Here is a 17,497-nt window from a genome sequence, read left to right as displayed (position 1 = left end):
ACGCACCCACCACTCTCTGTGTAAAGAACCTACCTCTGACATCTCCCCGAAACCTTCCTCCAATCACCTTAAAATTATGCCCCTGGTGATAGCCCTTTCCACCCTGGGAAAAAGTCTCTGGCTATCCACTCTATCTATGCCTCTCATCATCTTGTACCCCTCTATCAAGTCACCTCTCATCCTTCTTCGCTCCAATGAGAAAAGCCTAGCTCCCTCAATCTATCTTCGTAAGACATGCCCTCCAGTCCAGGCAGCATCCTGGTAAATCTCCTCTGCACCCTCTCTAAAGCTTCCACATCCTTCCTATAATGAGGCGACCAGAACTGAACACACTATTCCAAGTGTGGTCGAACCAGGGCCTTATAGAGCTGCAGCATAACCTCGCGGCTCTTAAACTCAATCCCCCTGTTAATGAAAGCCAACACACCATACGCCTTCTTAACAACTCTATCAACTTGGGTGGCAACTTTGAGCGATCTATGGACATGGACCCCAAGATCCCTCTGTTCCACCACACTACCAAGAATCCTGTCTTTAAGCCTGTATTCTGCATTCAAATTCGACCTTCCAAAATGAATCACTTCACACTTTTCCAGGTTGAACTCCATCTGCCACTTCTCAGCCCAGCTCTGCATCCTGTCAATGTCCCGTTGCAACCTACAACAGCCTTCCACACTATCCACAACTCCAGCAACCTTCGTGTCATCGGCAAACTTGATAACCCAGCCTTCCACTTCCTCATCCAAGTCATTTATAAAAATCACAAAGAGCAGAGGTCCCAGAACAGATCCCTGCGGAACACCACTGGTCACCGAGCTCCAAGCTGAATACTTTCCATCTACTACCACCCTCTGTCTTCTATGGGCCTGCCAATTTTGTATCCAGACAGCCAACTTTCCCTGTATCCCATGCCTCCTTACTTTCTGAATGAGCATACCATGGGGAACCTTATCAAACACCTTGCTAAAATCCATATACACCACATCCACTGCTCTTCCTTCATCAATGTGTTTTGTCACATCTTCAAAGAATTCAATAAGGCTTGTGAGGCATGACCTGCCCCTCACAAAGCCATGCTGACTGTCTCTAATCAAACCATGCTTTTCCAAATAATCATAAATCCTGTCTCTCAGAATCCTCTCCAATAATTTGCCCACTACCGACATAAGACTGACTGGTCTATAATTCCCAGGGTTATCCCTATTCCCTTTCTTGAACAAGGGAACAACATTTGCCACCCTCCAATCATCCGGTACTACTCCAGTGGACAGTGAGGACGCAAAGATCATCGCCAAAGGCGCAGCAATCTCTTCCCTCGCTTCCCGTAATATCCTTGGGTATATCCCGTCTGGCCCCGGGGACTTATCTATCCTCATATCATTCAAAATTTCCAGCACATCCTCCCTCTTATCCTCAACCTGTTCGAGCATATCAGCCTGTTCCACGCTGTCCTCACAAACAACCAGGTCCCTCTCACTAGTGAAATCTGAAGCAAAGTATTCATTTAGGACCTCCCCTACCTCCTCCGACTCCAGGCACAAGTTCCCTCCACTATCCCTGATCGACCCTACCCTCACTCTGGCCATCCTCTTGTTCCTCACATAAGTGTAGAACGCCTTGGGATTTTCCTTAATCCTACCCGCCAAGACTTTTTCATGTCCCCTTCTAGCTCTCCTAAGTCCATTCTTCAGTTCCTTCCTGGCTACCTTGTAACCCTCTAGAGCCCTGTCTGATCCTTGCTTCCTCAACCTTAAGTAAGCTTCCTTCTTCCTCTTGACTAGCTGTTCCACATCTCTTGTCATCCAAGGTTCCTTCACCCTACCATCCCTTCCTTGCCTCATCGGGACAAACCTATCCAGCAGTCGCAGCAAGTGCTCCCTAAACAACCTCCACATTTCTGTCGTGCATTTCCCTTAGAACATCTGTTCCCAGTTTATGCTCCCCAGTTCCTGCCTAATAGCATTGTAATTCCCCCTCCCCCAATTAAATATTTTCCCATCCCCTCTGCTCCTGTCCCTCTCCATGACTATAGTAAAGGTCAGGGAGTTGTGATCACTATCACCGAAATGCTCTCCCACCTGGCCTGGTTCGTTGCCAAGCACCAAGTCCAACATAGCCTCCCCTCTTGTCGGCCTATCTACATACTGAGTCAGGAAACCTTCCTGGGCACACCTGACAAAAACTGCTCCATCCAAACTATTTGCACTAAGGAGGTTCCAATCAATATTAGGGAAGTTGAAGTCATCCATGACAACAATCCATGATGCGCTGAGTATGGTCAGACACCAGCTGGACATCAAAGAACAGTACAGCACAGGAACAGGCCATTCGGCCCTCCAAGCCTGCGCCGATCTTGATGCCTGCCGAAACTAACACCTTCTGCACTTCCGGAGCCCATATCCCTCTATTCCCTTCCGATTCATATATTTGTCAAGATGTCTCTTAAACGTCGCTATCGTATCTGCTTCCACCACCTCCCCTGGCAGCAAGTTCCAGGCACTCACCACCTTCTGTGTAAAAAACTTGCCTCGCACATCCGCTCTAAACTTTGCCCCTCGCACCTTAAACTTACGTCCTCTAGTAACTGACTCTTCCACCCTGGGAAAAAGCTTCTGACTATCCACTCTGTCCATGCCGCTCATAACTTTGTAAACCTCTATCATGTCGCCCCTCCACTTCCGTCGTTCCAGTGAAAACAATCCGAGTTTTTCCAACCTCTCCTCATAGCTAATGCCCTCCAGACCAGGCAACATCCTGGTAAACCTCCTCTGTACCCTCTCCAAAGCCTCCACGTCCTTCTGGTAGTGTGGCGACCAGAATTCCATGCAATATTCTAAGTGTGGCCTAACTAAGGTTCTGTACAGCTGCAACATGACTTGCCAATTTTTATACTCTATGCCCCGACCGATGAAGGCAAGCATGCCGTATGCCTTCTTGACTACATTATCCACCTGCGTTGCCACTGTCAGTGACCTGTGGACCTGTACGCCCAGACCTCTCTGCCTGTCAATACTCCTAAGGGTTCTGCCATTTACTGAATACCTCCCACCTTCATTATGCCTTCCAAAATGCATTACCTCACATTTGTCTGCATTAAACTCCATCTGTCATTTCTCCGCCCAAGTCTCCAACCGATCTATATCCTGCTGTATCCTCTGACAATCTTCATCATTATCCGCAACTCCACCAACCTTTGTGTCGTCCGCAAACTTACTAATCAGACCAGCTACATTTTCCTCCAAATCATTTATATATACTACAAACAGCAAAGGTCCCAGCACTGATCCCTGCGGAACACCACTAGTCACATCCCTCCATTCAGAAAAACACCCATCCACTGTTACCCTCTGTCTTCTGTGACCATCTTGCCAGCTCACCTCTGATCCCGTGTGACATCACCTTTTGCACCAGTCTGCCATGCGGGACCTTACTAAAGTCCATATGGACAACATCCACCGCCCTTCCCTCATCAATCATCTTCGTCACTTCCTCAAAAAACTCAATCAAATTAGTAAGACACGACCTCCCCTTCACAAAACCATGCTGTCTCTCGCTAATAAGTTCGTTTGTTTCCAAATGGGAGAAAATCCTGTCCTGAAGAATCCTCTCTAATAGTTTCCCTACCACTGACGTAAGGCTCACCGGCCTATAATTTCCTGGATTATCCTTGCTACCCTTCTTAAACAAAGGAACATTGGCTATTCTCCAGTCCTCTGGGACCTCACCTGTAGCCAATGAGGATGCAAAGATTTCTGTCAAGACCCCAGCAATTTCTTCCCTTGCCTCCCTCAGTATTCTAGGGTAGATCCCATCAGACCCTGGGGACTTATCTACCTTAATGCTTTGCAAGACACCCAACACCTCCTCCTTTTTGATAATGAGATGACTGAGACTATCTGCACTCCCTTCCCTAGGCTCATCATCCACCAAGTCCTTCTCCTTGGTGAATACTGATGCAAAGTACTCATTTAGCACCTCTCCATTTCCTCTGGCTCCACGCATAGATTCCGTTATTTGTCCTTGAGTGGGCCAACCCTTTCCCTGGTTACCCTCTTGCTCTTTATATTCGTATAAAAAGCCTTGGGATTTTCCTTAATCCTGTTTGCCAATGACTTTTCATGACCTCTTTTAGCCCTCCTAACTCCTTGCTTAAGTTCCTTCCTACTGTCTTTATATTCCTCAAGTGCTTCATCTGTTCCTAGCCTTCCAGCCCTTACGAATGCTTCCTTTTTCTTTTTGACTAGGCTCACAATATCCCGTGTTATCCAAGCTTCCCGAAACTTGCCAAACTTGTCTTTCTTCCTCACAGGAACATGCTAGTCCTGGATTTTAATCAGCTGACGTTTGAAAGACTCCTACATGTCAGATGTTGATTTACCCTCAAACAGCCGCCCCCAATCTAAATTCTTCAGTTCCTGCCTAATATTGTGATAATTAGCCTTCCCCCAATTTAGCACCTTCACCCGAGGACTACTCTTATCCTTATCCACAAGTACCTTAAAACTTAAGGAACTTATGGAATTTATGGAATTATGGTCACATCGAGGGAGTGGACCCCTTTATGGTTGTGGTACATCTCCGAAATTATATGTGATGCCTGCAAAGCGATCAACAGCACTCTGCACCATGGTGAAGCCTGCTATCCTGGTGAAGCTGTATGCTCACTCTGCATGCTTCTCTCAAGAAAGACAGAATTCAATGAATCCCCCTCTCTTTGCATAGTGTCAGTGAACTCCCTTGTACAACAATGGATGGCAAAGAGAGATGCTGGAGATGGCGCTTGCTCCAGGCTGAAAGGAGCCTGAAGAAAAGAAGTCATGACCATGATCACCTTTAACAGCCACTAGCAATGCCATCCTCACCCTTCTCTGAGGCTACAGTTCTGCTGCGAACAGGTGGCAGATTTCAGTGAAACAAAGATATTGCACACACTGTTCATCACAGAGACTGTGATAAGAAAATTGCTCCCTGAAGACACTAGGCCGATATTGCTGAAAGTCCTTCTCCCCCTCATCCTCCTCCATCTTCGAGTGGCTTGTTCGCCTCTGCACCACTTCTATGCATTCTACCTGTCATGCTGCAGGCCAAGCAGGACAGAAACTACAGCATTCAAGACTGGAAGCAAGTGGTCTGAGCAGAAGTCTTGAATCAAGGCATCCACCACATGCAACACTGATCCCTATAGAGGTCTGCAACTCTACACAGCAGTACAAAGATCCAAACACTTCTACTAACTCAGCAACAGCCAGCAACTAACCTGAAAATGGTCAGTGATCCCTTTAAATAGCACCAGTATGGGGTCCTTCCTGCTGAGCATATGTTGAGCTGTGCAGGGTTAAGAGAGGGCATCAGCAGGCGGGTTCAGATCGAAAATGGCACTGATGTTATGATATGTCAACTCTGTGCACTTCCAGCACACACACTAACAACCTACCCAAAATGTTGTCCAGCATGACCCAAACCAGAATTTTGCAGGCGAAGCGTGGATACTATTTTGGACTTGAAATGCACCTGGAGTGCTGAAAGTACAAGCGCTACGGAACTGAAATGTCAAGCATTAGTATTTACTTAGTACCTTTAATGTCAAAAAATATATCCCAAGGTGCACCAGAGAGGCATCTTCAGACAAAAATGAGCACTGAGCCAAAGGAAGAGACATTAGAGGAGTGGTGATCAAAACTGTGATCAAATAGGGGTTGAAAGAACAGCCATAAGGATGAAAGAGAGGTCTAATACAGGTAAATGAACTCCGGCACACTACCAAAACCTTAGAATCATACTACCAAAAAAGTCAGGAATTCAGCAGGGCACCTGAGCAAGATTTATGGAAAATTGCACAGTTGTTTGAAAAAAATCAAATCCTGATTTAAAAAAAAACTGACAACAAAATATTTTTTTTAATGTTTATTCCCTATTGTCTTTGCAAGGCAAATGGCTTTCCCTCTTTTCCTTAGGGACTTCATCATAAGGACACATTCAACTATTCTAACCACATTCATTTTCTTCCCAAAGGTCCAGCATGGCTCAGGAGAGCAAGGGTGAGATTGGCGCTGATGGAGGACAAGGACAAGGAGGAAGGACAATGCAGAAGCACAAGAGGTGCAGCAGCAAGAGGGGGAACTGTTTCTGGAGGAGGCTCTTGAGATTCAGTCAACAGAAACTCCATGCCAGGATCCAGCTGCTGTAAACAGAAACCCATTTGTCCCATGACCCTTCAGCCCAGCATCTGGAGTCCATGACCCTCATCTTTCTTGTCCTGAGGAAACTTTTCTATGGTGCAGGAAAGCAGCTGGCAGCAAGGCTCACATACATGTCAGGGGAATGCACAGTCTCAAAGGAATAGGCTGACCGTTTACTGAAACCACTCCTCCTTACTCCAAAGGGTTTGCTGAAAAATGCTGTTGCTCTTGCAATTACTGTATAAAGTTGGATATTGCACTATTCTGTTTATAGTCATAATGCAGATCTGTCTGTCTTGAACTTTTATTTAATGAAGCTTAATGTAAATTTGAAAAGTACAACAGAAAATATTACAGGAGTTATAAATAGTTCAAGCTCAGCTCAGCAAAAAATCTTTTCAATCTAATGAGAATCATTAGCAATTCTACAGCGAGTTCTAAAAAGAAATGTATCCAATATAACAACTGTACAATGTTCGATTCAGCACTTTTTTCCCTCTGATTTTTATAAAAGTCTGTTTGTCCTAGGCCATCTGTGTTAACAGGTTATTTAATTAACTTTTTTTTAGCATCTTGCCAGTTTTTAAAAGCTTGTTGCTGTCGCATTAATCGTTGCAATTATGTTGTATTTCAACCTTAAATCTTTGGTCAGCGATTCTTAAAGGTTAGCATTCCAACTGTGGATAGCCCAAACTAAAAGTTCAGACTTTGTGGAGGCAGTCTTTGAACACTCCACCTGTTGTCCTATGACAGCCCTGGCTTCCCGAAGTAGCAGCTTGTCCAAGTGCTCGTGACCCGTGAATCTGGCACCTACAGCTCAGGATCTTCTGGTTCCATGGGTCCCTCCCTAGATATGTTCAGGCTTAACTCTTCCTCCAAAAGTTGTGAAGAGCACAACAGGTGACAACTACCTTTGCCACCCTTTCCAGCGTGTATAACAGCATATCTTCTGAAATATCAAGGCACCCGAAGTGGCCTTTTAGTATTCCAGAGGGTCCTTTCCTCTACCAACCTGATGGCTGCATGGGATAGCTGTTACACTATTTTGCTTTGTTATGCATCATCTGGAGCGGTATCAATCATGGCATCAAGGAGTTGTTTTATCCCCCAATACCCAACTGCCAACTTACCTCCTTTCCAAATAAGCGGATGATGATCAAAAGATGGAGGATGAATACATTGCTGCAGCTCTCAACATGCTGGGCATTCATATGCAGTATCTACTGCTGGGCATCATTAAAGGACGAGAAGCTCTTCCTATTATGTAAGTCACACAGTTCTCAGTTGGAGTTTTCATTTTGTCATGCACGGAAGGAGCCGTGATGAAATAAACAATTAAATGGAAGAACTATGAATTTAAAAAGTCAACTGCTAAACAAAATCACAAGAACATGGACACTTATACACAGTTAAAATGGAGTAGCGGCCATGTGACCCCTCCTGTACTGGAAATGCACAAATTCGTCTGCAAAGATGAGGTTCGTTAACCTCGTCTAAAATAGCTCTGGGAGAACCTCTTTGAAATTGAAAGGAGCTCTAGCATATTAATGACTTTGATCGACATGAATGGATTAACAGAGGGCGCTGGACAGTCTGGATCATAGACAAACCAAGATAAACAAGATGTGAAGCAACATCATTACAGAATGATTCCCATTCAAAAATCTAATGATGGCCATGGTTATCAAATCATGGCCCATTGTGTGCTCACAACAGGGGAGAGGGCCATGTGTCTCTCAGAAAATAATGAGATTTTTTTTTACGTTGCTCTCTAGAGAGAGGGGAAGAGATCAAGCCAATGTCACAGATAGCCTGTGAGAAGGATCCAGCAGTCAAAAAGAACCACCCTGCTGACAAACAGCCACCACAGCAGAGACATGACAAAGTGACTTTGAGACAACCATCTGTGAAGGTAACAAAGTACACACCACCAGCTTTTGGGCTGTATTACAATCACTAGAGCTTGACAATACCTCCACAAGTTCAAGACAGTGAATAACTAGGCCTGCAACTTAAAAGAAACTTTTCCTCTTGAGAAGACTCAATAATCTCTGTAAACCATGAACACTTACCTCACTTGGGATTTTAAACTACCTCTTACCCTTTTCTCTCTATCTTTCTTAAGTATGTATATGTGGGTGTATGTGTGTGCAAGTGAGGTTCCGATCATGGATCAGGATTTGCTTAAAAATAAATAGTTTTTTTTAAACCTACATGAAAACCTGTCATTTCTCTCTTTATTTGACCCTAAAGACACTCGGGCTAAAGCATCATTTTAACAAACACGATTGTGGTCAGTTGGGAGGTGAACAGTGGAACCATGCCCCTATACCTTGGGGAAGCTCGCAAGCAGAGAGAACTAAATGGCCCTTTCTATTTATTCTGTCAAGGACATGCCATACATGATGAACTCCAGTACTTTGTGGTAGAGTAAGTCGGTCACCTGCTGAATGCAGAACCTCACAGCTCTCCAACATATGCTGTGTAGGCCTCCTGTTGATGATTGGATGGAACCAGAGAAGAAAAAGTTCCTTACTTTCATGTCAATGGTTAATGTCTTGCAAGGATACAGAACACATCAGGCCAACACGGAGAATATCAGAGACAGCTTTCCTGGTGAACCACAATCTCTGTGCCTACAGTTCCTATAACATCCTCAAACACACACTGCCTGTAAACTCTTAAGGGGTGTGGAAGGAGTGGGTTTGGGGCGAAATAGACAACAATTTAATGGGTCGGTGTCTCCATGCATGGTGGCTCACTCTCAGGACTTTCTGCCTCTGTTGCTCCTCATCCATGATTATGGTGAAGAGTGGTACCCCAATGGAAAGGCCACTGGAGGTGGAGTAGGTAGGGTTCCTAAAATTTGAAGCAGTTTAGTGAATTTTAGAAAGAGGGAGTCAAAACAAAATCACAAAACTGCTGTTAGGCTGCATGTTCAATGGTCTTGCGCATGAGGGCAGAGCTATAACGGGCTTAGTAGCATTTCTGCCAACATAATTTGGGAGTGCAGTAAATGGTTGAGAAAATTCGTGTTTGGTGACATTCTGGCATAAAACTGATGTAAGTCACTTAAACATGTATTTCCTCAGAACAAAATGGCACAACTTGTCATTTATACTGTCTTTTGCGCCGAGAAATACAAGGGCCTTTGTGAAAATTGCCAATACTGATCAAATCAGTTCTACTCCCATGTGAGCTGACATTCTCTTTGCAAGACTGGGCCAGATGCTATTATCATCCAACATCTTTCCCTAACCCACAGACCTTGTGGCCTACTGCAAGTCTCCACAATAGTTTTTAAATATTCACCCGAAGGTTACAGGGACAGTCCCAAGCATTACTCCTGTTATATCTGGAATTTGGAGTAATATTTCTGTAAAGTTGAATAGAAAAATATTGTTTCTAGAACACATGACAAATACAAAAAATGTTTTTGTTTTTTTGAATTGTTTGTTGAGCATTATTAGCATCCAATTTTTAAAAGTCATTTTTTATGAATAACTGCATCTTTTCTAATCAGTTGGAGTAAATAGCAACTATTTGAAAGCTTTTAAATAATAAAATATTGTGGGATCCTAAAAGCTCAAGATTCTGAAAGAGCATTTTTGCTCACTGTACAACCATATTTTTTGTTCAAACAACTCAGTCTTTCCTTCTTTCCATTTAATCAAACACAAATACATGTTACTAACTGCTCAAGCCTGCATTGTTTATTTTCTTTCAAAAACAATTTCAGATTTAAATGTAATTTAACCAAAAGCTACCAAATAAATGCAACAAAATGCACATCAATAAGTGTTTTGAAATTTTAGGCTTAATTATTAAAATTTAAGATCAAAAAACAGTTGCCAGGTACATTAGATGGGGTATTCACTATCAACTCTGCGACTTTCAGACATGATCTGTATGAAGACATACGCCACAGTCAATCACTATGGATACTTAGCCAAATAATAAATCAATGCTAATGGTGCACTTCCATTGTGCAGCACTCTCTTCTAAAGGCGTGCATTTAATATAAATGCGGTGTAATATTTTCTTTACATACAGGTAGTTGATCAAAGTCATTAGAATAGGGCAAATAGTGATAGCAGTTTCATTATAAATGCTTAAGCAGTTGTCCTTCCCTCAGAGTTTCAGTACAATTGCATCTTGTGTATTGTGTGTAATCTTGAGGCAATATTTTAGCAAGACCAACTGAACAGTTGCATCAAGAGTGCAGCAATGCACCAAACATATTCATAATCTCCATGTTTAAGGTTTTTGAGTGACGGCTGCTAATATTACATTTCATGTTGTATTAAGGTACACTCACTAAAGCCCAAGCTCATGCAAAAGCACAGAGTGTCTCCATTCTGAACCAAACTAGAAGTTAAAACCAGGGGACTTACCTTAGTGAAGAGCTTCCCCAAGCACCATGTTTGTCTGTCAAAATGTTGATAATCTTCTGTATTAGCTGTGTGGATGTCACATGATCTCGGTACTTTGCTGCTCTTATTAGGTGATCACACATCTTTTCTTCTTCACGTCTTTCTGCTGAATACTGGGCACACAGAGACTATCAAGAAAAAAGGAATAATAGTTTTTTTTTTTTACTTATAACTTTATCACTCTTACAATCAGGCACTTCAAGCCAAAAGGGCTGTAGGGAATAGCATCACATTGTTACAATCTGTTTTCTTGAAAGCCTGTATCATTTTTCACACTGACTACAACATGAACATAACTCATATTAGCTGATGATAATCAGAAGAATTCTTATCACTTTTTTTCCTGACAAAATGTACATCTCCATCCTTTGGGACATGTCCAATGCTGTTCTGTGTCAATACAACCAACAGATCACCAGCTATTACTCCACAGATGATCTTACGAGGAAAAAGCAATCCTTACATATTTCTCCTAAGGATAACAAATTACATTTTTAATCACTTAGTAAGTTATTAATTGGTTACTGCTAAAAGTTCAGGGGGGCTAATTTGGATAGTTCCCAAAAAGGGGCGCAAGAATTGCAATTCACGATGAACCCACGCCCAATGATTGGAATGCAGGCAGCATGCCAACTTCGTGCTACCTACCTATTAGAATGATTGCTGCCTGCGCTAAGTGTGCTGTTCGTTGGCTGCACGAATCAGCAGAGGCCCAAAATCGTAACTTCCTGGCACTTATTAAAGCCAGCCTGCAATGCTTAAAGCTAGTTTGGACCTCTTAAAAGGGTGGAGCATTGTGGCTGGAGCAGGTATTGGCAGGAACTGAATCTGACTCGGGAAACAGTGAAGAATAGCACATGGAAGAGAGATGGCTTCAGGTTTTCCAATACTGCACTGGAGGTCTTGGTGGTGGTGGAAAGTAGGAGAGAAATCCTGTATTAGAGGGGGGTGGGGGGGGGAAAGAACGGGGACAGGTGGGCAGGTACACACTCAAAAGGTAGTGGGAATAGATAGCCATGGAATTCATGCCACGAGTCAAGCCCCGAGGACCTGATTGCAGTGCCATTAAGACATTCAGTGACCTCACACGAGTGAATGCATCTGCAAGTACCAGAGCCCATCAAATGCATCAAAAGCCTCAGACACTTTTCAATTCACTACAATCCTGTGACTCACCTACCAACAATATCAATCAAGACTCATAGCTAACATTCATATACTCCACCGCAGCCTTACGCACTTAGCACTACACCAAGCCTCATACCCACATATCACAGCTTGCACACACTGCCAACTGTTCAAACATGACAGTCTTACTAGCCAAAAGACTGCATGAACATCACGGACACACTTTCCTCTCTCTAGCAGAAGAAGGTGGTGCACAACCAAGAGACAGCAGGAGCTAACTGGCAGGGGACTGGCATGCCTGCTTATCCTAATGCCCATAGAGGAGATGTTGCTATAATTATTGGAATGACAACTGCTAAGCCCATGGCCAGTGGCAGAGCTGAATCAATTGAAGATGACAGCATCATCAAACATAATCTTCCTTCTCACATCCCACCTCAGTCTCATTCCACAATGCACCTCTTATTTTTCTACTCCTCCATGCTTCCCACACCCCCCACCTCACCACAACCTTACCCTTGTGCCTCTCTCATTTCAGGTACCCAAGAAGTGCAGCCTGACCAGGCAGTGGAGGAACAAGAAGATGATGATAGACCATCATTCAATTTCAGACTCAGCCACCAGATCAGAGATTGCCACTGTATTTTAGAGGATAGCATGGAGATGAGATCTGCACAGGGTGAGACATTGGACACAAGTTGCCTGCAGCCAGGGCAGAAGGCAAGGACAGCGCAAGTGCCAGCTCACCAGAAGATGAGGACTTCGATGGGGCAAGCAGCAGAATGAGGCTGACTGACATGCACAATGATATGCATGTTTGGTGCATTGGGAAGCCTGTCAGAAGGCCTGTGATCAATGTCAAAGACCATGAAGGAGTCCAGCAGCACAGCTTGGAGCCCATCCTTTCCAGGATGGAAGCAGTGGACAAATCCATTAGCACACTTGTGGACCTAACCATGATGCAGCCTCTGATAGTTGATGTCTCAGCTTCCATTACAGCACTAGCAGCTTCCACCAGAAGTCGGAGTGCTGCAGTGCAAGCTCAGATGGACATCATACAGGGTCAGCTTGCTGCCATCATGGCTGTGGGGCTTGCAGGGTGTCTCAACAGTTCATCAATCTGTCCTCCAACACATTAATAGAACTACTGAGGCAATGCCATCCCGCAGGAGTGGCAGCAGCTCCTTGGAGCACGAATCTGCTCTCCTTTCTCAGAATGATAGCATTCGGCCTCCGATCAGTGCCCTTGCTGTTGCCCATCAACCAACTAGCCCAGACTGCTGCTGCCTATGCCAAGATGGTGTAGTCTGAAGCCAGACCTTCTAGGCGAACAGCTGCTCAAGGTTGCCGTCCAAGGCCATCTGCAGTCTCGTCCACTAAAAGTCAGCAGCCTACCATCAGCCATGCTGCAGCCATTGGTGTAAAACTGCATAGGAGCACTCGGACAAAGGCACACAGAAAGACAGGCACTAAGGGAATGCACAAGGATAATTAGTTTACATTTGTATGCAAAAATGGCATGATTTCATTTATAAATTTGTTTTGGAATGTTTATTTTGTGGTGGCTTTTAATTTTTGCATTGTGGCCAAGATGATATGATAGAAAGAGAGGAGGTGGTTAAGAATGTTGGGCTGTTGATGAATGGGGAATTGGAATTGCAGTTACTATTATCTCACTTGAAGTAGTTCTTCACGTGCAACCAGGGCAGAAAGAGGCTGTGTAGGTTGCCACCTCCTCGTCCTCCTCCCTCTTCGAGCAGTTTGGCTTACTCTATACAGCCTCTGTTCATTCTCCCAGTCACGCTTTATTGCACCCATGTCTAGCAGCAACTAGTTTGTACAGAAGCCTTGAAGTCAGGAAAAAGTCCTTCAGCACTTGCCACACCACTCGCTGTACACATTTGCAACTTGTAACAACTATAGAAAGCACCAAACACTTGTAGAATCGTATAAACAGCCAGAAGAAATCAACCAGTAAGTTGTTTTTGATTCCTATAAATAGCACTGGTGGAAGTGGAGGTCTTTCTGCTGCTTAAAGCATGTTCATCCATGCGAGGTTATGAGGCAGCGCTAGCTGAAGTTTTGAGTTCTAAAATGGCAGCACCGGCAACAAATCAGCATTGCACACTAATTGACCTGCATGCTGTGTGTACTTATGACGGACCTTCACTAATACAGCATCTGCTGCGATTTGTGACAGAAGTATGTGCATCCGCATCAGATGGTATTTTGTCCCCAAACAGCACCTGCAGTGCCCAAACCGCTATCGAGCACTATTTTGCACCCAAGGTGTTTTAAAATCTAAATTTAAGTTCATGATTACAATTAAATTACTCACTTTTATGAAACAATTCCATAACGATTTGCAAATAGAAAAAAACATACCCAATCAATGCACCCAGAATTAAACATGAATATTAAAGAATCACTTTTCATAAGTAACATTTTTTGAGGGTATGAGAGGCAAGATATTGTGCCAACCACACAGAGCATCAATCAGACGAGCAATACATAATGAAACAAACACAGTTCATTGAGCTTTGAAAACTTGTTTCTTGGACAGGTTTTTTTGTATTGAGTCTGACTTTAAACTTTAAGTGCTTGGAATAAATCTATTCATGCAAGAATTACCCCATCCATCCCTTGCACAAAGGGATTTGTAACTTTGAACGAAAAATCACATCACACAAAAATGTGCATACTTTAAAATTTTAAGCATCAAAGCGAAACAAGATTGCATTTCAAAGAAATGTTGTATGGCTTTTTACATTTTTCAGATATTTAATATTTTACATTACATACACATTTTTACATTAAATATGTATTTGGACATATGTCATGTATTAGAAATATACTTTTATTTTGAATCTCTTGCACTACATTCACTCAGATGAAATTCTGTGAAATCATTCTTGCTGCTGTAATATTGGAAGTCAGATCAAAATTGCAGATTATATGTTGTATAAATATATGGTGGCATTAGGTTCACATTACCACATCAGTTTTACAAGTTTGGGAAATCTGGAAACTAAATTTATTTAATTACATGTTACCTTTTCTGAAGAATATACATGTTTCTAGAGCTGATCAACGTTTTTCAAGTTGTCAAGGACTTGTATTTATTTCCTCCCCGTATTAAAAACAGTGCACCTTTAAGGGAGAGAAAGTTCTGGAATTTCTAAAGGCACAGTGTGCCAGCAGCTGCACTTGTTACCCTAGGTGACAGCAGGAGAGAGGTCACATGTTATAATGTTTCCACTTAACGACGTGTAAAACTGGCAAAAACCAGTATGAACTAGTTAGTTTTTGAAAGACTTTCCAACGAGGCGTGCCACTAAAGAGAAGAAAGCTGTCATTTCTCTCAGCAAAAAGTTCTACAGGGAGCCACGGGCTGAGTTAATTGCCTAAAGAAGAAAAGCCTTTTTTCAAGAAACTGTTTGTATTGAAGGAACTATTGATGCCTACTGCAGCCGAAGAGTTTGAATGCCTATTAAGAACAGACGACGCATCAAATCCAACGTGAAGATTTCGAGTGGCCTTTGACTATTTCCACATTAGAATACCACATCGATCAGGAACTTAACCTACAAAGATTTATTTATTTATTCTTAAGCAGCCAGTTTAAAAAAACACTTTTAAAACTGGTGCACCACTGTTATTTTTGAGTGTGTGTGTGTGTGTGAATGGGGCAGTTAGATTAAAATAAGTTATAAGGTCTTTAAACATAGGTTTATGTTAATAGTGTTTAAGATTTAGTTTTTAATAAATAGTTAATTTGTTGTATCTAAAGATGCCTGGTTTGATCTGTTTTATTCCGGGGGTTACTAGAGCGTTTAATTTGACTGTTTTCCAGACGGGTGAGAAAACTTTAATAATATGCTGTGACCTGTGTAACAATGGGACTGAATTGACAGTGCGTTGCTCCCACCACGGTCGTAACAAAGTACCTGCGCAGGCAGAAGAAAATTCAGGAAATATGGTGGGGGTGCAAAGTACAGAGAGAAAACAAGATGAAATAAAGCGTACAGTAAATGTCTGAGAAAGTGCCCTATAATTTACAGTTGGAACCTCCTCCACAATTTAACCATCAACTTTTCAAGTCTGACATATAATCCATAGATATAAATCATGTTAGCAGGTTACTCTTTCGCTTTTATCAATCTCTGTCTCTTTAAAGAACATTAAAGAGAAGTTTGACCTAAAACAAGTGATAAAAAGGAAATCAAACAGCACTTTATAACTGGAAGGATGGACTTGCATTTTATTAAATGGTATTTGTAATGAAGAATCATGTAACTGTACTAGCATAGCATTACAAACTTGCTGCTATGTTAGTTAACTCATTTTAGACCCCTTTGACAGCTTCTACTGAACCTTGATCTGATGAAACAGTCCTGACAAAAAGCTTTGAAGTATGCCAACTGCATCCTTCAATTTGATCTAATTTTCTCAAGTTTCAATGGTCCCAAAGGGTGTTGTTTGAGAAAGAATAGTCACGCACACAATGGGCAGTCTTGCGACTGAAGCAGATGCACATCAAACAAGCTGAAGCCAAGTAAAAAGTGATTCATTCCTCCAGTTTAAAAGACTTTTGGACTTGACCTACCACCAACCCCCACCCCCCCACCCCAACCCAACCCCATCCAATCAAATTTAAAGTTAGTACTATTTAACAAAAAAGAAATGCCATAAGGAAACTCTTAAAACACCCAGAAGATGGCATAGAAAAAAAATCAAAGCTTATGAGTACAACAGTGAACAGAAGTTACTCGATGATAATGTGTGACAGCCACATTCAAATGATGCCTCTATCATCTCTTGCTTCAAAGTATTGATTTGCCTCAGCACGGAAAGACGACTAATCTGATCGAACTGATAGAGCAGTAAAGCCATGATAATAGCCATCAAAGTTATTGGTAGGCAGAATACGAATCAAAATTTTTTTTCAATTTTCCTGGTTTTAATAGGCTGCCTTTAATGTGAAAACATAAGACTTTAAAAATAATAGTTTGCATTAAATCTGAAACTAAAAATTCATCTCATCTTCAGATAAACAGATTTAAAAGGAGAAACTACAGTGACCTTGATGTACTCCAGAGGGAGAAAAATGAGCAACTAAGGAGCAAATTGGATCCAAAATTGGTTTAGTGGCAGGAGGCAGAAGGTGATGGCCGAGGGTTGTTTTTGCGAGTGGAAGCCTGTGACCAGTGGTGAACCGCAGGGATCGGTGCTGGGACCCTTGTTGTTTGTAGTGTATGTTAATGATTTAGACGTGAATATAGGAGGTATGATCAGTAAGTTCGTGTCATTTGTGAAAATTGGTGGTGTCGTAAATAGTGAGGAGGAAAGCCTTAGATTACAGGACGATATAGATGGGCTGGTAAGATGGGCACAGCAATGGCAAATGGAATTTAATCCTGAGAAGTGTGAGGTGATGCATTTTGGGAGGACTAACAAGGCAAGGGAATATACAATGGATGGTAGGACCCTAGGAAGTACAGGTCAGAGGGACCTTGGTGTACTTGTCCATAGTCACTGAACGCAGCAGCACAGGTAGATAAGGTGGTTAGGAAGGCATATGGGATACTTGCATAGAATACAACAGCAGGAAGGTTATGATGGAGCTTTATAAAACGCTAGTTAGACCACAGCTCGAGTACTGTGTACAGTTCTGGTCACCACACGATAGGAATGATGTGATTGCACTGGAAGGGGTGCAGAGGAGATTCACCATCAAGGCAGGAGACCAACCCTGGT

The 17,497-nt window shown here is 42.7% G+C and overlaps 1 protein-coding gene across 1 annotated transcript in view; it reads right to left on the bottom strand.

The window, feature by feature from the left end:
• Window positions 1-17,497, bottom strand: part of lrba (LPS-responsive vesicle trafficking, beach and anchor containing) — a 1,007,923-nt gene that overhangs the window by 510,487 nt on the left and 479,939 nt on the right. The window contains exon 36 of the mRNA XM_068041130.1: window positions 10,574-10,740. Within this exon, the coding sequence (XP_067897231.1) occupies window positions 10,574-10,740 (167 nt within the window). The remainder of the gene's footprint in view (window positions 1-10,573; window positions 10,741-17,497) is intronic.

Source organism: Heterodontus francisci, chromosome 1 (genome assembly GCF_036365525.1).
Source record: "Heterodontus francisci isolate sHetFra1 chromosome 1, sHetFra1.hap1, whole genome shotgun sequence".
Taxonomy (NCBI): Eukaryota; Metazoa; Chordata; class Chondrichthyes; order Heterodontiformes; family Heterodontidae; genus Heterodontus; species Heterodontus francisci.
The sequence above is the reverse complement of the archived record's forward strand: the minus strand, read 5'-3'. Positions and strand labels throughout refer to the sequence as shown.